The sequence below is a fragment of the Homarus americanus genome, unplaced genomic scaffold, assembly GCF_018991925.1.
Source record: "Homarus americanus isolate GMGI-L3 unplaced genomic scaffold, GMGI_Hamer_2.0 scaffold34921, whole genome shotgun sequence".
Lineage (NCBI taxonomy): Eukaryota > Metazoa > Arthropoda > Malacostraca > Decapoda > Nephropidae > Homarus > Homarus americanus.
In genome coordinates this window covers 114,375-135,906 of record NW_024741901.1, presented here as the reverse complement: position 1 = coordinate 135,906, position 21,532 = coordinate 114,375, and the positions used below count along the sequence as shown (strand labels likewise).

General features: G+C 36.9%; 1 protein-coding gene across 1 annotated transcript; it reads left to right on the top strand.

The window, feature by feature from the left end:
* Positions 1-5,410: 5,410 nt before the first annotated feature.
* Positions 5,411-16,753, top strand: LOC121876323 (early nodulin-like protein 2; the record flags this gene model as incomplete). The annotated part of the gene is given in 3 exon segments (XM_042381380.1): positions 5,411-5,521; positions 12,505-12,626; positions 16,367-16,753. Coding segments are annotated over 2 exon segments (502 nt in total), but the record flags the coding sequence as incomplete, so codon positions are not given.
* Positions 16,754-21,532: the final 4,779 nt, after the last annotated feature.

Here is a 21,532-nt window from a genome sequence, read left to right as displayed (position 1 = left end):
AATTTGATAAAGTAATTTTTCAACATGGGCCTTCTTCCCTATAGGCCGACCCCCACTCTCTCTCAAGAGTCACCAGATTTTTACTTGGGAAATTTGATCATTGACTTGAGTGTGTTTAACTTGCCACTTGCATATTAGGGTTCATTTGTGTTTTCATTAAAATTTGCCTCTCTGCTTTTATGCTTGAATTTTGTCATATTTTGGGTACTATATTTTGTTAACATCCCATCCCGTCCGCTTAGCAAGGGAAAAAAATATCATCTTACATACAGATTTCTTTGTATAGAACTATGCATGATGTATATTCTTGTATTTTCTGTGGATATTGTCTTGACTTTATTATGATGAACCTTGATAATGTGATACTGATAAGTAATGGCTTCTAGGAAGCTGTAACTATCAAATAATACTACTTTAGATAGAGTTTAAGTAAGATGAAGTTTGTTGTAAGGTTAGCTACATCAGCTATATTGACAAGGTCTTGGAGAACTTGTGTCACTACATATAGCTAATGCTCATTTAGTATATGAGTATGCTGATAAATTTTGTTTAATGAAAGAGCAGTTCGAAGGCAAAAATATATATATGTATGTAAGTTATGAAAGTAGAGTACCAAGCTTTGTAACTGTTAGATGTATGTTTTGGCCCACCGTGACTGGTCGTTACCCGAGTCACCGGTAATCAGACTTACCTATTATTGCTCGATGCCCAGAAATTAAAAAAAATTTAAACTAATTGGTAATTAAGTTTGTAGGGGAGATTATACTGTCCATTTTGGAATTAAAGTTTTTTTGAGGTTTGTATTTAAATGTCTAATGATTTTGTTTTGCCAAGACATGCCTTACACCAATTGTAGAAGGATATAAGCCTACCACGTGTTTGTCCACATGAAAAAAAGGAATTGTTTTATCACTGGAGAGAACATCTACTTTCTTTTCTTTTTTTCACTTTTGGATTAATAGAATGCTCATTGACTTTTGTTATGAAAAGAAAAAATGACTTCAAGTGAGCCCAATAAGTACAGGTACAGTAGTTTAATTTGAATGTTTATTTTAGGTTTAGAGATTATTTTAGTAATGGGAAAACATTTGCCATTTATGATATAATGTACTTAATAGTTTTGTAGGATTTTGAAACCTACAGGGATCTACTGTACTGAACTGTCTGTTAGATGACTGATTCTTAACAAAACTTTTAATCACACTTACGTGAAGGCGAGAATATTTATATTAGTTGAGTGAGCTTTAAGTGGATATATTGTAAGTTGTTGATACTAAACTTTTAGTTGGTTTAGAGTATAATTAGAATCCTATCAAGAACAAATACCCAGACAAAAAACAAGATCTGTGAAGGCCTTCCTCTAAGCTTCTGTCGTCAAGAAGAAATGTGAAGCAGTAAAGCAATGTGAATACTGTAGTGATGAGAAGTGTTTGAGATAACCAGGCAAGTGACACCATCTTAGGCATTCTGCTGTCATAGTCTAGCAATGGACCACTTTGATGTACGTATATGATTAATGTTTTGATGAATGGTAAGGCCAGTGTTTCTTGTAACTTTATTTTATTTTATTTTCTGGCAATATGGTCATTAGGCAGCAGCTAATATATAGGTAAGCTTGGAATCAAAATGGGAATGAATTAATTTGAGTCGGTAATTGAAAGGTACAGGTTTGATATAATCGAGGCATACATATGTACTGTACTGGAGGTAAAAAAAAAAGGAAACGAAGCCACATTTTTGTACGACGTTCAGTTGACATCAGTCAAGATTGATTTTTTTCTCTTATCAGACTAATAAAAAATGCTGAGCTTTAACTATGTAAATATAAGACAGTAGTATGGTAACTGGTGATGGTTATTCCATTAACTAATTATTTTTTATTTAAATTGTTTTTGATATATACTCTTGCATCTGCCATGCATTCCAAAACATATTTCTCATTACTAAGTAGGATTATTCTCCAAAAGTTGGTAACCTTGCTGTAATGTGCTTGCACTGTAATTATAAAAAAAAATGTGTATAATAGATAACTTAAAAGTAAATCTAGGCTTTTGGCAATTCACAAATTGTATTTCACCCTTGCATATTATGTGGTTTATCCACATTTTATTAAAAAATATGAAAGCTGTATCAAAGAGCTGCATTGATGAACCAAGAAAGCTATGAGAATTCATACCAGACTTGGTATTATCTGTAGTGTTGTTTTAGGCTTGTACTAAAGATTTTGTGCAATTGAGAAACTTTCTCCATACATACTATGGTAGGAAACTCCTCAGCTTGTCTCTCTTTACACCATGTAGCCTCTATGGTTATTATTATTATTATTATCATCATTATTATTAGTTTCGGTGATGATAAACTGCATAAAGTTTCACAAGGTAAGAATGCAGTAGGGGCAGGTACTGTACTCAGTTTTATGGTCACTGTGTTGAGGTCAACAATGGTAATGTTGGGAACTGTAGAGTGGACTCTTCCCAACATTGCTTTTAAATCACTTGTAGAGCAGTCCTACTTAAGATAAATATGGGTTACAAAGCTCTCAGAGGTAAATAACTAATGTACTGTGGTTCACATTTTGAATTTTTTTTAATAAAAGTTACACATGTATTATAGAGGTCCATTGGTCTATACTGTACTCTTGAGTTGATAAAAGAGAATTTACTGGTGATATTATTTAATGTAAACATTTATTATTCAGAATTTGAGCTAAAACCCATTGTTACTTGAAGAGATGAGGACAGTTTATATCACCGCCTTACTGGTTCAGTTTTTGTGCAGTAAGTGGTTCTTGATAAATTACAAAGTTGATTTTTAACAATAAAAATGGAAATTTGTTTTTTCTTGTGATTTTCTAAAGTACACCTAATAGTACACGTTTTCACATTGTATGTAGATAATTTGGATACTTGAATCATGAAGATAAAATATGTTGGTGTGTGCAGAATCAAGAAAACAAAAAGTAAAAATCCTGGACATTTAGCACATTTGTGTTAGAGTATCGGTGCTGTACTGTATCTCAGTGTAATATATCCGTTTTTGTCTTGCCATACTATCATAGCCAATCCCCTGCCCCCTTCCTGCAAGGCTGGTGATAAAATTAAGAAAAAGAAGTTGAATGAAAAGCAAATATTTCAGGTTTCCTGTTATAAAAAAAAAAAATATTGATTTCTTTGACATTTCACTGTTCCAGGGAACTCTCTTTTAAGGGGTTGGCCATGATAGAAGAGCCTCCAGACTGCCCTATCACTATTTACTATACCTCCTTTGATCTCTCTTTCTTCCTTAATTCATCTCGGCCAAAACAGACACCCTATACATTTCACTATAATATTCCTTACCCCTCCCATTCTGGTAACCTCCATATGCAACTTTCACGAAACTCATCTCTGTTGCTTGATTTTTAACATATTGATTCACTCAGAGTTATATGGTTCACTGTCATAAGTTAGGGTAAGAAATATAATACAGTACTGCACGTTGAGTTCCTTCTTTACCTCCAAACTAATTTTCTCGTGATACTTTCCAGTTCTTTGATCATCTTCCTTCCATGTTTGTTTTTTCTCCTTGATTTTCTCTACATCACAATGTTCATACAGTACTTAAATAATTCTCAAATACTTGAAATATTTATCTTCCTCCTTTTTTTTTATAATCTTAGTTTCACCTCCCAGATTGTCTTATTCTACATTGTTTTTCAAAGTTCACCTTGGCAAACTCCTGGCTTTAAAAAAGCATTATCTTTTTCTTTCCAGCATTTATCCTCAGTGTGCATCTATCACACATGCTGTCAAAGTTATCCAACACCTTTAGCATCATTGCTCTTTTTGCACAAGTATTCCCACTGTTTCAATTTACTGTGAAAAAAATGGTAGTAAGAACTGCCATTTATGACATTGTTTTGGCTTAGTATTAATGTCCACATTTTTCGTGAGTTCAGGTATATTTTAATGTACACGAACCTCTTTGTCAAAATATATTTACTATAAAGAACTTGGGGAGGTTAGTTAGCATTGGAGTGTTAATCACAAAATAAATTAAGCTGGGGTGTCTAATCTTCATGTAGGTCATCAAGGGTGGATCCTGGGGGTCTGAATCCCCTCTTTTCATCAGAAAATTCCTATGCTTTTCTTTAATGCAATATTGTACCTGTACTCAGGAATTTTTGTATATAAAAAATAACTACTATTGACCTCAGAATATGTTCTAATATCAAGTGCATATGGCTTCAAAATGACCATAATATTTGGTCAGATTAAAAAAAAACCGGGGGGGGGAGGCATACAGCGACACCCCTCCCCCCCCCCCCGAGCTGGATTGGCTTGCTTTGCTCGCCAGGTTCCCCCATCCAAAACTTCTTGGACCCTCCATTTGATATTCCTGGATAAGCCCCTGATCATTATTCTTTCATCGGAGGGTTTAACTATGGCAAGCAAGGGGGGGGGGCGTGTCAACAGACGAGGAAGCGGCATTAACAGCAAATGAGAATAGGGTCTTGTGTATGTTGACAACCAAGTTCTCGGGGCTATTGTGAGAAAAGGTGAATCAAGCAACAAAGCTAGTATTGTAGGTCTTATAAGAAGGTCGTTCAGATACCTAAACTAACTATCCTTCGTAACGAGTGAGGTGCTTTCCTGTTTGGGGTACTGTCACCCCGTCTGGTCCCCAAGATATGCTAGAGACTCAGTTAATTGAAAATGTCCAAAGGAGGGCCACCCGCCTGCACTACAGCACCTCAGTTACCAGAGATTAGAACGCCTGCAATTACCTAACTTACACTCAACGAGCAAGGGGGGGGGACATAGTTAAAGTAGAGGACATTACTTAATTGAAGTGTTCATAATTAGAAATGACGGACGCCCACCCCACTAGGGTTCACAGCTCGAAGGTTGAAGAAGCCGAAAGTTTGGAAAATTGTCAGGACAAACATTTTCAGAGTGACAGTTGTGAACTTAAGGAACAACCTGCCAGAGAGCGTTGTGACGGCACCAAGTGTGAGCTCTTTCAATATCAGTCTTGACAAACATTGGTGCAGGTTCATATACATAATTATGGAGCCTGTAGGCCTATACAGTAGTAACTAGAGACGAAATAAAAATAAAATTTGCAGAGAATTTTCGATGACACTCTAATTGTGTATATTAATATACCGTAATTTTATAAATGCTTTCCACTATAACATGTGAATATTTAGAAGCAAATATTTCTACTAAAATTTGATTCATATTAAATAGCAAGACTTGTGGATTGAGTGATCGATCTTTAGAGATATTCGTTTATATTATAGTATTTATATATAAACTAGTATATGATAACATAAAGAAAGGTGAAATATTCAAGCAAAATAATAAAGTATGGTAATATTATAGAGGTATGGTTGTCCAGGCGCAAGTCGATAACCATTTGTCTCATTCATGTCAACACACCTGTCAGTCAGCCCGCGAGTTTCATTACTCAGTGTTTTGTTGTGTTTTGTAAATTTTTATGCATGTTAATATTTGTTGTCTTAACCGTATTATATCAGGTGAGTTGTTTTAAACCGTTGTTAGTGTTCAGGTGATCCTCAGAGTATAAACAAGGCGGTGAGTAACTGTGTGTCATGCAGGGGCGAGGCAGCTGAGTAAATATATAACACTTGTATTGTCCTCAGTTTAAAGTCCATCAATTAGTACATCTTATCCTCAAATCTTGTTCCTTGAGATAAATTATGAGGTTAAGCAAGGTTTAAGAGGGATTTTAATTTTGGTTTTGAAAGACATTTATCTTTAAATGTCTTAGGTGTATTTATTTGTTGATTTTTTAAACAATCATTGTAGTTTTGTGGACAATATGCAGCCATTTATTCTGAACCATCAATTATGTGATGCTTGGTTTATAATCTGAGGAATTCTGGATTCAAGTCTAATTTTATATGAAAATTTGGTGAATTTGACAATACCTTGTACTACTGTACTTGCACACCTAAACAAATCGTTTTGCAGAATTTAGGTTAATTTTAAAGATAATGTTAGCTTCATTTACTATGAAATTTTATTTAAACCAAAGAGAAGAAAATTTTTGGTGCAATGATCAAGAACAATACAAAAGAAATCAGGATATGGCTGAAAATGATGTCCATGTTTTAATGCACACTTAAGGATCACTGCAGGTACCATCATTGTATCTTACTTTGAATACCAGGATTTGGTATTAAGGAATTAATAACCAAGAAAGAATAACCATTGCAGTACTTACCAAACTGTAATGGATTTTAGTAGTTGAAATAATGCCTATAAAATACAATAACTATAAAAAAGAATAGAGTTCTTGGAACAACCAGCCAATGAATGTTGTGATGACACCAAGTGCGAGTACATGAAGACCAAACTTGACAAACACTGACATATTGAAGAGACCGTTTAGTATACTCGCCAACAGTGGGTAACAGAAAACTGATTGACTGCCCAACCTGCTAGTTAGCTGACCAGGGACAAACAGGATAAAGTAAAGTAAAATAATGGTAAAACAAAATTAAAATCTTAAAGAATGATTATAATACTAAATGTCATGGGCATTTATATTTTGAACTTCTGAATAAAAACTGAAGAGCAGGCAGTGGCTATGCACGCCTTATGGAACATAGATGAATTAAAATGATTAGTCATCAGACAAATAGTTTAGCTAGTACTGTAGTAATGGTCAGGACCTATTCTGGCTAAAGTCAGACAGCTAGGCTTTTGTTTCAAATGCAGCGCTAGTGTGCTGTACTGTACTGCCTACTGTCCTAATTTTTTTTTTGGGGGGGTGGGGGGGAAGTAGCTACTTAGCTGTGAATTCCTGGCTAAGCAGACTGGAGTCTTAAGTTAGGTTAATCTGTTTGGCAGGGAATTCCTGGCACTCTAGCCCCCAATTTGCCCAGCCAGGAATTCCTTGTGATGTAGCCACTTTTTTTTCTTTCTTTTTCTTTTTTTAGTCATTGTTACAGTATTTGGTCTTTATTATTAAAGTCCTTTATAGTACAGTATTGTAAGTGGTCTTGCTATTGTGGATTTTGTTTTATAGCATCAGATGTTAGTCAACCGTTCAGTTTAATTAGACTGGTAGCCACTGTGCCATTTAACTGTAAAACATTATGATAATTTTTCTTTTACCTTCCCTATGTATTTTAATAGTCACAAAGTCTTTAGTTAGGTAAGGTGAGAGTCTTAAGGGACTAAGTAGTTCTGATTATTTTGTTAAGTTTACAAGCTTCATTTCTTCTTGTATGCTCATTACTTTATACTGTACAGTACTGTGATGTTTTTTTACTGGTGATTTGATTGCTTACCAAGTAAAAGTGAAAAATCACAAATAGGCTGTGGCCTCATGTACTTACACACACTTTGGCAATTAAAAACAAAGCTATCTCTTAACCCTGTCTGATTGTTAAAGCTATACAAAAATATGAGATGGTCATTTTTATTTTTTCTAAGACAGTAATATTTGACAAAAGTCTTGGATGCATAATTGCATCTTCAAAATTAGCTGTATTTTCATCTTGTTTTCTTGGAGAAATGGTAATTCTGGACAATGGATGCTCGCCTTAACCAGCAACTTAAGATATATTGAAGCTAATCTACCTAACCTTCTAACCTACGTAGATTAGGTTGGGTTTGTGCATTTTATGTCAGATGAATCATATAATGTAGCAGTTGCTGGTAAGACTTTCTGCTGTGCAAATATTTGCATGGATGAAGCAAAGTTTGTCTTGGATGCAAACAGTGAGGACTATTGTGTTGCAGCGAGTAAGACATAAAAAATATAATAACAATGTTATTAGTGTACTGTACATAAAACTAATTCCTTCTCATTTTTGGGGTTCTCATGAGATAAGAAAGTTTTTATCTTCTGTAGAAAAATTTCCTTGTCTTTCTGGTTAAGGCACACCAGTTCTACCTGACTTGATTTTCAACAATTTTGATTTTGCAATTTGTTTTCAAATTGTAGCCATTATTTAATGCTCAGAATGTATTATATTGTATTGTATTGTACAGGCATTCTGAAATTTACAATGGTTCTGTTTACAAAAATTCTAAGTTTCAAAGTAATAAATTTTGTCCCATGATTTGAGTTACAAATGAACAACTGAAGGTTTATTTTTTTCATCATTTTCCAAATATTTTTCTAAGTACAGTAATGCAGTTAAATGAAAATCTGCTAAAATAATGCAGATTGTTTTCTACCAATATGCTTAGGGTACATATTTCACTAACTTTATTATTATCTAACACTCAAAATGCTTTAAACTACAAATAAGCTTTCAATGTGTCATCATTCTCCTATAATCACCATATACTATATCTCACTCCACAAGCTCACTGGGGACAAGTAGACTCATCTCCACCACACAGTCACTCAGCCAATTACCTGATTGTTCAATTTTTCCTCATTTACTCACATACAGTATAATGTGTGGCAACTTAAATACAAGAAAAGTACAGTACATATACTATATTCAGCATTCTTAACCCCTTCACTATGGGGATGCCACTTTTAAAATATTTTATTTGCCTAACGTCAAATGATTTTATTCAGCTTAAAGGGAACCCCGTACACAAGGGGTTAAATTCAATATGGTAATTATGTACAGTAGAGCTGTAAAGTTGTAAGAGAGAAAGTGTAGAATTTGGAGATGTTGAGAATGTCAGCAATGCACAAGGGAGAGTGAGTGGAGCATCACCTTACTGATGGCAGCGTTCAAGTCGTGTAAACAAAGTAGCAGAAATTTAGGATAATGTATTGTAGCTCCAATTATAGAACAAAAATCAATGTACACTATTAAAAAGAGTAATATATCTGTACTTGATTCATTATCAATGTTGGGTTAGTGTTTCATATACTTTACACTTTGTTTCAAATCTCATCCAGTTTCCTGTAAGTGCTGGTATGAAATTATTATTGTACTACTGTATGTATATCAATTATTACCAGTATGTTCATTATTGGCTAATATTCATAGTGTAAACCAAAAAATGTAATGAAAAACTTGTTTTGTGGCATTTTAACCCCTTCACTAGGGGGGGGGGCGTTGGTGCCACTTCTCATATTTAATTTAGCGAACACCAGATGATTTTATTCAACAGAGAGGGAACCCCGTACACAAAGGGTGATGTTTTGAGAACGTTTTTTTTTTTTGTAAAAGTTATTTGTTCCTACTGAAGCCTGCTGCATGTATGTGAGGCAGTGGTGTATTTGTTGCAGGGCAGGGCTAAAGTTAAGTGTTATCAATGTATATTTCGTAACCCCCATATTTTCCCACATTAAAACTATCATCACTAATTTAAAATACTGTAGATATAACTTTTTTTTTATTTTTGTTGAAAGAAAATGGCATCCAGGTCTTTTGTCAAATTGTTTTTGTTTTTTTTTGGACAATTTTTTTTTTTTTTTTTTTTATTTTGGTGGGGATGACAATTTTAATTGGGGAACCTAAAAATGTGGACAAACTACAGTACATACTGACTGTGGCCTCCTCATGCTTATAACTTACTGTACAGGTATAGTCTCGTTCAAGATTCTTCGAACACTGCTGGAGACAGCTGGCAACTCGAGGCCGTTTGTTTACTATAGTACATAGTATAATATAATACAAAACAACAAAGCCCAACAATTAAATTAAGCAACGGGGAACCAAGTAACCAATCACCGATGACTTTTACATAAACGTATTCATAATATTTACTACCTACTATAGTAATCAAACGGCCTTGAGTTGCCAGCTGTCTCCTGCAGTGTTCGAAGAATCTTGAACGAGACTGTACAGTACAGTACATGCTTTGGAAAATGAAAACAAGCTGAACACCTTGTGACTTTTAACTGGAACAGACAGACAGTTTGGTAACACTTAGTGCTCTGTTCTTGGTACAGTACAGTACCTTTACACAATGATAGATAAAATGATGATTTATTTTTATTTTATGGAGCATGCATAAGTACTTGACTTGACATGAGTCCATTATCTGGCATTTGTTGTAGGGTGAACAATCTGACCATTAGGTAAGAGAATTTAGTTGAATTGTTTGGAATTAGAATTGTTTAAACTTGATAGTTCAGAAAAAAATTCAAACAACTGAACAAACATCATTTCTCCTGTAAGGTGAGACAAAAGTTAAGCTAATTTGAACTTTCTAGTAAAGTATTACTGTACTGTCTTATTTTAGTTGGATGTCTTAGAATGCAGTCGTTTGCTTCATCAAAGTTGACATAATAGAGTGCCGATTTTCCTTTTATATGCTGAAATATGCATTAGCATGGAAGCCCACAGCCTATTTATAGGGGCATCTTGAATTTTTTATCTTGTATGGAATAAGCAATACTGTACAGGTACATCAATAATTTTTAACCCCTTCGGTATGGGGACTCCACTTTTAATGTTTAATTTGGCTAACGTGAGGTGATTTTATTCAGCACAGAGAAGACCCTGTATACATGAAGTTAAGCTTATTCGTGGGGTTATGACTAGCACAATTTCCCAATTTCATTCTTGTGGCCCACTGACATGAAGGAAGGCTACTCACTAGTGTAGGTTGTTGATCACTGCTCCAGTGTCTCATGCTGCAATATATCTAGTCTACATTTTTAAATTTTTACACCAGAATTGAACATAAAGTGACTCGTTCTGTGTAGATTTTGTTGTGAATTGTGTAGTTTACTGGAGCAACTATTGAAGGTTTAGCTTTTCTGATGTTACATAAATTGAATAAGAAATCTCTGAACTAACCTAACAATCTTAGGTAATGTTTTGGTTAACTCTCTGGCTCTCCTTACTACATAGTAAATCGTGTCCCCTCACAGTCTTCCAACGCAGGTTGCGTTGGTAATCGGAATGGTTTTTCCATTTTAGTAAACATTGGGTAGAGCAACCCAGACCCAAATCACATCCTGAGAGATGCATCTGCCAGCCCACGAGGCTAGTGGGAGGTACTTAGGTAGTTGATAGGGCCAGTCCACTGTTCCAGCATTTCTGCTTATGGGAGGGGTGCTCTCAGTGTGAGATATGGCTGAGTAGGAGGGGTCAGGCCAGCACGGAGCTCTTAGTGATTGCGGCAAAAATCCACAATAGGGACTGTTGTTTTTGTTGTGTATTAACCTCTATTTTGTAGTCCTTATTAAATTTGTACTTTCATCTGATGCCAGATCTGCATTCTGGGCATTAAAATGAACATGTTGAATATGGCCCTGTCCAAAACTTTAAACAAGTAAGGTGGCTCCCCTTCACTTTTCATATACAGTACTGTACAGGTATTCTATTGTACTTAGAGGTAAGTTATCTTGACAAAGATCACTGCACTGTACAGGTAGTCAAGAAATTGTAATGAGACATTTGATTAGTGGTAATACTGTACTGAGACAAGTAGAGTTAGTACAGTACTGCTGACTGCCAAATTTACCCTTCTCTTGGTGGCTCTTGTAATATACAGGCTTAAGATTGGGGAATTCAGGTCTTAGACTATGCCTCAATTAATAGCCAGGAATGATGTATTAACCCTTAGGGCATACCAGTCATTGCCTTGCTCTCCATCACACCCATCGATCCCAAAATGGGGAGAGTATAGGTGTAACAGCTGTCCTCTGTTGGCTCTCTCATTTAGGAACAATCATCCTAATTTGATTTACTTCCTTGTCTTATGTAATTGAGAGTGAATGCCCTTAGACTGGGTTTCCTCTGTACAGTAAAGTACAGTAAATCTGTTTTCCTCTTAAAGAACTAGATATCAGGCCTCTTGTACACTTGTTTCAAAAAGTATCTTTACGATTTTGTGTGAGACAATAAGTCACAATGGACGAAGGATTTTGACAACCCTACCGAGACAACAGGAGTCACAGTGTTCATTTTGAAATTCATTGGACCCTTCCGTGAAGATGATTTTTGGAGTGAGTGTACACACATCAGGGATTTTGGCAAGAATTTTCCCAGTTCCTAGTACTATACTGTACCAGTCATTGTTACCAGGTACCTGTACTGCTGGCTAGTGGGGCATCAAGCTAGGAGAAGAGCATTGATTCTGTAATTTTGTTGTCTAGTTAAGCCTATAGCTAGACCCCTTAAACATTCTCCTGTCTCTTTTGAAGAGGTGAGTAGTCAACTGGAAACAAATAAAAATGGCAGGTTAAATAGGATGGCTGTTTTTACTGGTGCAGTGTGTTTACTGACTAGATAAAACATGCCTTTATTTGAGACCTGCCTCGAGAATACGATACTGCACAGTACAATTTTTGCTTCTTATCTGCTCTTATAAAGGAGATAATGTAGGTAAGATCAGCCTCCTGCTAGGAATGGCTAACAACATGCATTAACAAGAGCTGCTGCACTACAGGTTCAGTGAGAAAAGGAGAATTAATTTCTTTCTTCATTTCTCCATGGACTTGTTTGGTTGCATTTTATGTCTGAATACTGCACTGTATTTATTATTAATGGTGAATTATCTGTAATTCCTGATATTTAGGTAATGAAATTATGGCACTAACAAATATATTTTTCCTCCTCAGGTTCAACATGACTCTAAAAGTGTGCAACTTGCAGGGTGTAACAGATGCTCTGTTTCGTGAATTTCTGTCACAGCCTGGGGAGAGGCAGTGGTGTAGCGAGATACTGCATTCTATTGCCAAGGGTAAGATAACTCATTATTGAGGCATTTACACTCATACACATTGTTGCAATATTACTTTTTAGGAAACTACAGTATTAGTAATAGTAAGTCAGAAAAATGGAGTGATTAGGAGGACATATCTAAAATAAAACAAAGTGGTTCTGTAAAATGTAGTGGCTAGATGAAGGGTTAGTTAAATTATTGTGAGTGAGTCTGTCTTTTATGCTTCTACAGTATAACCCTCTTGTAACTAATTTGGCATTAGAGAATAGACTTAGTGTATGTCTTGTATATTAGTCAGAATCTTGAAGAGGCAAACACCTTTAGATATCAATATATTAGTTAATAAGTTTTAAGAGCTACATAAATATCTGTACCTGTAATGAAACTTTGATGTAGTTTAATGTCTTGTTTATGAGTCACTGTTAAAAAAGATTAATATAATTTTGATAATTGAAAATGTAACAAGACAAAACTCGTACAGAAGATATGCATATAGGTGGAATATTTATAGTAGTAGGAATGTAAAGAGAGGAAGTTGGTAGCTTGGCCGGTTAGTTATTTTCACTTATATTACGTTCTTAAGGGACATCTTGTAAACACCGCTTTCAATACTGCTATTTATTATTCACGCAATGACACAGACACATTAATAGAACATTATATCGAAGTTACTAGCACATTACGTGGCATGGACACATTACTCGAACATTATATTTACGTTACTAGACTTGACTCTCGAACACAAACATGAAATGAATACACTTCCCAACATAAGTAACTCACCTATGGATAGGTCTGACAAAGACTCACGTGTGACCTGAGGGAGGCCCTGCAGTTGCTGTTGAAGAGAGTGCTGGACTCTGGGTGCTGGAGAGGGAAGTCTCCCTCCCGCCCTCAACTAGTGACGAGCGTGACTCCGTCTTCCGTCGATAGTGTTGTGGGAGTCGTCTCAATGGAATTTGAATCAGGAATCTAATGACCCGTGGACGGGACTGCAGGGCCTTTATATGGAGGAGTACCAGCTGGAGAATGACCTCTGCCAATTAACACTAAACTGGTTAGATCTGGACAGCTGTGTTTGCCCAGGTGCGTGGTCATGCCCGGGTGTGTCTTGGCAAGGTGTGGTTTCTTTAACACGGTCATATCATCACAGGGTTAACTCAAGTACTCAGTGGCCAGGGTCAGGTCTCTTGGGACTGTAAGGTGTGTCGACTTGGTATTTGGGTTACCAAGTGGGCCGATACTTAATGTTATATGTGTTGTAATTCTCTGGGCTGTGGTCTGATAAACAATCATTACAAAAAGGAGCTACTTTTTACTGTGTTAACACAATGATCATAATAAAACAGGAAGGTTTATCCAAATTTTTAATTAAATCATGGGAAAGAAAGTGAATTGCTTTGAAAAAATAAGAAGAGCCTTTATATGAAAAATTATGAGGTTGGTTGGTAGACAAAAGTAGGAAAAAGCATCATCTTTTACAGCATCTGTACAGTTTATCTTTTTCATCTCCAACTTTCATTTTACTGTACCTGTCTGAACAAAATTGATTTCTGTACTATACATTTATGCAGTGGTGGGCACAGCTAAACGAAAAGTTAGCTTCGCTAACTGCTAATCTGCTAACTAAAAAGTTAACTTCGCTAACGCTAAACCGCTAAACAGCTAAAAAAATTAGCGGAAGCTAACGCTAATTAACTTTTATTATATGAATTTAGCTTCTTCTTTTTTTTGGCTCTAAAACCCTTAAAAACAGACCTAGAGAGCTGAAATTTTCATATGTTGTCTTGTAGCTTAGACATAGAGCTTTCCCAAAAGGTGTAGCATGCTAAGATCAGATGATGATCAAGGTGTACACAAATAATTAAATGAACAAATGAAATTAAACATTAGTTTATATTCAAGTTTCAACATACACTTTATAATCTTTATTTACTGTACGAAAAGACAGAAAGTATTAAACGAATCCAAAAACTATGGTACTGTATAGCATAGGTAGCAAATAGCATCATGCCAAGATCAGATGATGATCAACTTATCAAGGTGTACACTGAACACAATTTCACAAATAATTAATTTGCATTCCCATACAACCTATCGGCCTTATTCATTATTCATGTAAATATGCAATACCAACCACATACACATTATACCAGTGCATTTTTATATAACTTATTGTTGGTCTTAGTCATGTAAATAAACAGAAAACTCTAAACTTTAATGAAAAGTAAGTTTTTAGAAAATTTTGTTTGGCGCACACCTTGGATGACATCCTGGTTATGAACTTAAGCAGTACTTAGCATAACCAAATATATTGACACAAAAAAATTCTAATTAAATTAACAAATAAAAGAGGAATGAAATTATACATTAGTTTACAATTACATTCTATGATTCTTTCAACAAACACTGACAGTCTTTATTTACTGTAAAAAAAGTATTAAACTTTAATAATCGAAAAATTGTGTTCACTCCGGCTGCAGTGGCTGGGCCTTCTCAGGCAGAACAAAAACGTCTTCACCTTCCATAGCAATAAGCGATAACATACTCTGCTGTCGCAGACACTGTAAGACTGCTTAGACTGTCTGTAACGTGACAACGTCGTAAGTGAACTGAACTCAGAACTGCGGAATTACACAATGCTGCTCAGCTGCTGCAGCGCGGCTTCGACAAATTGTGTCTTGTCACGTTTACATGTACTAACACGCAGTCAGCCAAGCGTGCCTGACTGGCTGTTGGAGACACGTTTCGCGGCGTCACATGCTTACTTCAGACAGGAACAAACATGTATAAATTTTGTTAGCGGAACTAAATTTAGTGGAAGCTAATTGTTCCGCTAATGGTTTCCAAAGTTAGCGAAAATGCTAATCCGCTAATTAGCGGTTTGCGGATTAGCGGAACTGTGCCCACCACTGCATTTATGTCACATAATACATTGATATAAATTGATTTGGTATAAAGAAAGAATACAGAATGTAAACATCGTTCAGTGGTTAGAGGGGTAGGTGGTTGATAAGAGTTTACACATATGGATATTACATTTACATTTTCTTACAATAATATAAAATGATATAGTGAAGGCTTAAAATATCTAAAGGAATCCAGTATAGGTAACCATTTACCGAATTTGTGAGTAATGTGCCTACCGTATACAGTATCACCAATATTTCGAGGGTTCGAGTCCTACTTGGCCCAGACACGTGAGAAGGGTACTGTATTATCCACTGTGACCCTCACTACCAAACATCCCAAGTTTCCTCTGTCGCTCCAGTTTCCTCCTGTACTAACACTGGATAGACCAACCACCTGAATGGGTAGTAAGCTGATGAGTGGTGAAATGATAAATAAATAACTATGACTCTTAATTAGGTACAATATAGTATTTTCTTATTTCCTTTTCATTTTGACACAGGTACCAGAATATAGAATTATGTATAAATGACCTCTTATCAGCCATTTCCTAAATAAAAAATTTTGGAAAACAAGATAGATGGAGTCTCTTGAAAGCTTCAGAATGTTATGGAAATATTTTGGGCTTTGGATTTATGATCCTTATAACTGAACTGATGAAATTATTTTGGTTTATAAATACACCTTTCGTTTCTCTTTAGTTATGAGAGGATTTGATGTAATAAGCCCATAAAAAAATAAAAATTACATGGCTTACAGTAGGTATTTACTTACTGTACTCTTATAAGCAAACAAATATACAAAACATGTGGTACAGATGTTTAATTACTGTGCTCTTACTCTTACAGGAGAACGAGTAGAAACCAAAGACTTGTTGAAAATCCCGTCGGATATTGCACCACTGCGAGGCTCTCCCCGAGGGTCACCTGTGAATTCGCCTCGTAACCATGCTCATCTCTCACCTCTCCTGCTTCCACCTTCTCCACGCTCGCCCCTCTCTCCTCTACAGCCTTCTTCCGCCCCTCTTCCGACAACTGTTCAGTCACAAGTAGTACCTCGTAATTCTCAACCCGTGTCTCCACCCACCATTATATCTACACCCACATCATCGACTTCTTCCACTTTCTCTTTGGCTTTTTCTTCAATCACCCGCTCTTTTTCTGCGTCATTGGCAAATGAAGTTCGCCCCAGTGCCCCAACTAACGGCCTTGGAAGGAAGCACAATCGGCGTAGGGTGAGTACTGTTTTGCATTTTAAGATACTCATAGGCTTGTGCATTTGCCATGTCCAACATTTGGGACTACTTAAATTGATATCTTAAGTTTGGGGTTGTTTTATCAAGATTAGTTCTAATACTGTTCACGAAGTTGTTAAGGGGTATGTTCCCAATTAAAAATGTTAAAATTAAAGATGAAAATGCCTTTTTCACTTTGTGTATTGGTGGGAGACTTTTAGTTACTGGTACTGTATCTTCTAGCTAAGCACATTCCTCTATCATTTCCCTGAGTACAGTACTGTACAGTATTAGACTCACTATTGTACACCCACTAAAAATTTATTCGGCACCCGTGTCATATTGTATTACGCCGGAACGGTGCCGAATAATTTTTTATTGGGTGTACAGTAATGTTTGGTGTACAACATTACTGTACATAATACTTCTTAATCTACACCCAGTAAAAAATTATTCGGCACCCTTACGGCATGATACAATATGACACGGGTGCCGAATAAGTTTTTAGTGGGTGTACCACATACAAAGAGTCTGAAGTAATACCACTTTCCAAGAAAATGCTTTACACAGGCCCTATGATGTATTCTTATGACATGGATTTGAATGTTTTGGCTTATATAGTTGTTTTTATAATGCATGACATATGTTCTACTAACAAGGAATCAGATTTATGCATCTGGAATAAGCTTTTACGATTGGCTTTAGAAGGACAGTAAGAAAGACTGAAGCACATACCTGGTTCCTCAATGATATTAATTTCAGCAGCCATTAGCTTTGATAAATTGGTGGAAGAGCATGGATTAGGTAAATATCTGAAATGCCAGTATTTTATGTATTGGTTCAAGGTGTTAGTTTGGTGGCATAGCCAAACAAATGTCTATTTCAGGTTATCAGGTAAGTCTTATAAAGTGAAGAAATGAAGATTTGACTGTTTGGTAGCCCAGCAGATACTGTATATTCCTTTCTATGTTGATCAAGTACAGTTGGGGACATTTCCAACTACGGTAGTACACTCAGCATTGTCAATCCACCCTCCTCGTGAGGTGTGAACTTCAAGAGTATCGACTCGTTTACCCGAAGCTTCTGGTTCTAAGTTACTTGTTGAGACATGAGGTGGACATGGCAGCCTTGGACCAGATTTTACTCATTCCATGATCCGGAAATGTCAATGCTATACATGCTTCTTTGTTTACATAATGTTCTCGTTTGATGTTGTATGGGCGCTTATGTTTTACACTTAAACAACTTGTGGGCCTAGCCTCCACCAGGGTCAATCACAGAGGATTTACGTCTGTCTTTATTAATGATTTCAGTGATTATTGTGACATGCTTTTACGTTTTTGGAGTACTGTATATTGAAAGAATATTCTAGTCCCCCACTGATATTAAGTTCATGCAAATTTAGAGGTAGCTAAAAGTTAAAGTGAGTGTCTACCCTCCCCCCTCTGCCCTTTCCTCCACACACATACCCTACACACCTTGACAATCGTAGTGCAGTACTCTAATATTTAAGTGGAAAGACATGATTAAATGAATACTTATTCCATTATAATACATAGCATTAATGATGAATTGAAACTTTATAAGCTTATCTAAAAGCTTTAGTAATTAAGCAGAATTAAATAAAACACTACAGTATTAACCAAGAGAGATTATGTAGCTCATAATCTCCCAATAATTAGAAAACTATTTCATCAAAGACAGTATCAAATTGAACATTTCCAATTACATGTTCAAATGGTGAACCACAACAACTTCCACTGTGTCCCTTACTCAACACGTCATAATGGTAGACTACAACTCCATAAAACGACGATTATCTTTATATCAACAATCTAGGAGCTTCTATTGTCCCAGGATTTGGAGTGCACTACTGTACAGTATTACACCTCAACATAAGAAGATGACATTTATTCAGATGTTCCTTGATTTATTATTGTATTTATATTTTTCTAACACTACTGTATTATAGTCTATTATTTTCTGTTTAATTACCAGAGGATTTAGTTGACCTTATAAAGTTTCGAATCAGAAAAGATATGTAATATACTGTATAATGGAAAAGTACATATTTATTAATGTCAAGTATTTGCCTTTACACTGTCATATTAAAATTACTGTCAGACTTTAGGATCATTGAGCCTAAATCTATTTAGCCACTTGTGTATGGGATCCCTTCTGAGCTGAATAATCTCGTCTTGGCGATATTCAAATAGAATATTAAAAGTGGCGACCCGTAGTGAAGGGGTTAAATTGTTGCAACTAATTTGTGACAGATTCAAGAACTTCAAGGTAATTTTAAGGTCTCCTATACAATACTTGAAGAAAATTAACATCTGTTGTGAACATCCTTGTGGTGTTGTTGATGTCTGGATAAGCTTGTGCGTGTAGCTCATTATCCTAAAATAAATGATCATTTGCATCTGCTGGAGGAGTTGATGATTATTTATTAATTTATTCATGCTGGTGGCTGTCTTACTCTGTTTTTTCCCTCATTACCAAAAGTAAATGTTGCTCAAGTGGTGTAATGATAAAAAAATAAGGGGGAGGCTGCATCACACTCCTCCCCTCCTCCTCCTCCTCCTCTTCTCGCTGCATCCTTGTTTTCACACATTCTTGCATATTTTATACCTCTCTTCCTTTCTCCTTTATTTCATATTCTTATTTTTCTCACACAACTATCTCATCTATATTGTGTTCTTTGTCTCTTTTTTTCCCCCCCCACTTTCCTTTCTTATTTTTTCCATCATCATTCCACTTTATGCCTTCCCTCGGCCTCCTTTTCTCCCTCCTCGGCCTCCTTTCCCCTCCTCGGCCTCCTTCCCCCTCCTCGGCCTCCTTTCCCCTCCTCGGCCTCTTTCCCCCTCCCTCGGCCTCCTTTCCCCCCCTCCCTCGGCCTCCTTTTCCCCTCCCTCTGCCTCCTTTCTCCCCTTCCCCTGCCTCCTTTCCACCTCCCCTGCCTCCTTTCCCCCTCCCTCTGCCTCCTTTTCCCTCCTCTGCCTCCTTTTCCCTCCCTCTGCCTCCTTTTCCCCCCCCTCCCCTCTGCCTCCTTTTCCCCCCCCCTCTGCCTCCTTTTCCCCCCCTCCTCTGCCTCCCTTTCCCCCCCCTCCTTTCCCCCCCCTCCCTCTGCCTCCTTTCCCCCCCCTCCCTCTGCCTCCTTTTCCCCCCCCCTCCCTCTGCCTCCTTTCCCCCTCCCTCTGCCTCCTTTCCCCCTCCCCTGCCTCTTTCCCCCCTCCTCTGCCTCCTTTCCCCTCCCTCCTTTCCCCTCTTCCCTTTCCCCCTCTTCCCTTTTCCCCCTCTCTCCTTTTCCCCCTCTCTCCTTTTCCCCCCTCTCTCCTTTTCCCCCTCCTCCTTTCCCCCCTCCCTCCTCCCTCCTTTTCCCCCCCTCCTCCCTCCCTTTCCCCCTCCCTCCTTTCCCCCCCTCCCTCCTTTCCCCCCTCCTCCTTTCCCCCCCCCTCTCTCTGCCTTCTTTTTCCCTCCCTCTGCGACTTTATCATAGTTTTACTGTTCCTTAATCAGTATCAATGTTCCCACAATGATGATGCTCGTGTCATTCCCTTAGATGTGCTAGATCAGTGTTTTTCAAACTTTTTTTGCTGCGACCCACAGCCAGAACAACAATTTGAATTGCGACCCATTAAACCTAAGTGTAATGATATGAAATGAGTAAATCAAAGACAAACACTGTTCACAATTTTCCTTTATTTAGCATCGACAAAATTCATGTAAATTTCTCATGATCCATTTATATTTGAATTATATGTATCCAATTGTATGAAAATAAAAATATTCTGATTTATTTTCGCAACCCATTTTTATTTTGCGACCCAATTTATTTATTTCGTTACCCACTGAAGGGTCGGGACCCATAGTTTGAAAACCCCTGTGCTAGATCGTATGTGTTACACCCCCTTTACCCATGGTGTTGACACAATACTCCCTCATATCGATCCTGGTGCCTTTCTACAAACTCACTGGGCTACACCAAACCCAACTGTAACTACAGTACTGTACCTGCTTTTATTGTACCATCAAAACCGTTTTATCGGAAATTATCATGTTTAATAGATAAGAAAGTTTCATTGCAATAAATATATTTGCCAACTAGACATCATCCTGAAAGCTCTTTCCTCTTGTTCAACCTTACTACTGTACAACCCAGGTTGTACTGCTCCCCCATTATATTTATGTTTTTCAATTCCACTGTAATTTATGTATATACTTATAATAAAAAAAGTAATAAATAAATAAAATAAACAAATATTGAAGTGATAACTGTGGTAACATTATGAGATGTTCTTATTACCACCATGTTATTGAACTATTCCAGATGATACTAAATGTTACATAATACTTCCTTGGGATAAATGTACAGTATATATCAGGTGCCTACAAGAGAGCTCAGGCTCTCAACTGGCTCAGCCATGTTAATATTGTTATTATTATTATTATCCACTCTGTATATGTGTTTTTCTGGCTAACTAAACTGTTTCAATTCAGTTCAATAGAGGTAGGTCTGGACCCCCCGTGCCTACTCTGGCTTCTTAATTGTCTGTGTGTGAACAAGTTGTCTTGGGGGTGACTCTGTAGTTCCCTCTGAGGTTTTGCTATGGTACTTTTCATCTGTGTGTCTTTTAAACATTGTTGAAATAATGAAGATTCAGAGATTGTTCAGGTGGAGCGGGCTGGGGTGGTGATTGTTCAGGTGGAGTGGGCTGGGGTGGTGATTGTTCAGGTAGAACGGGCTGGGGTGGTGATTGTTCAGGTGGAGTGGGCTGGG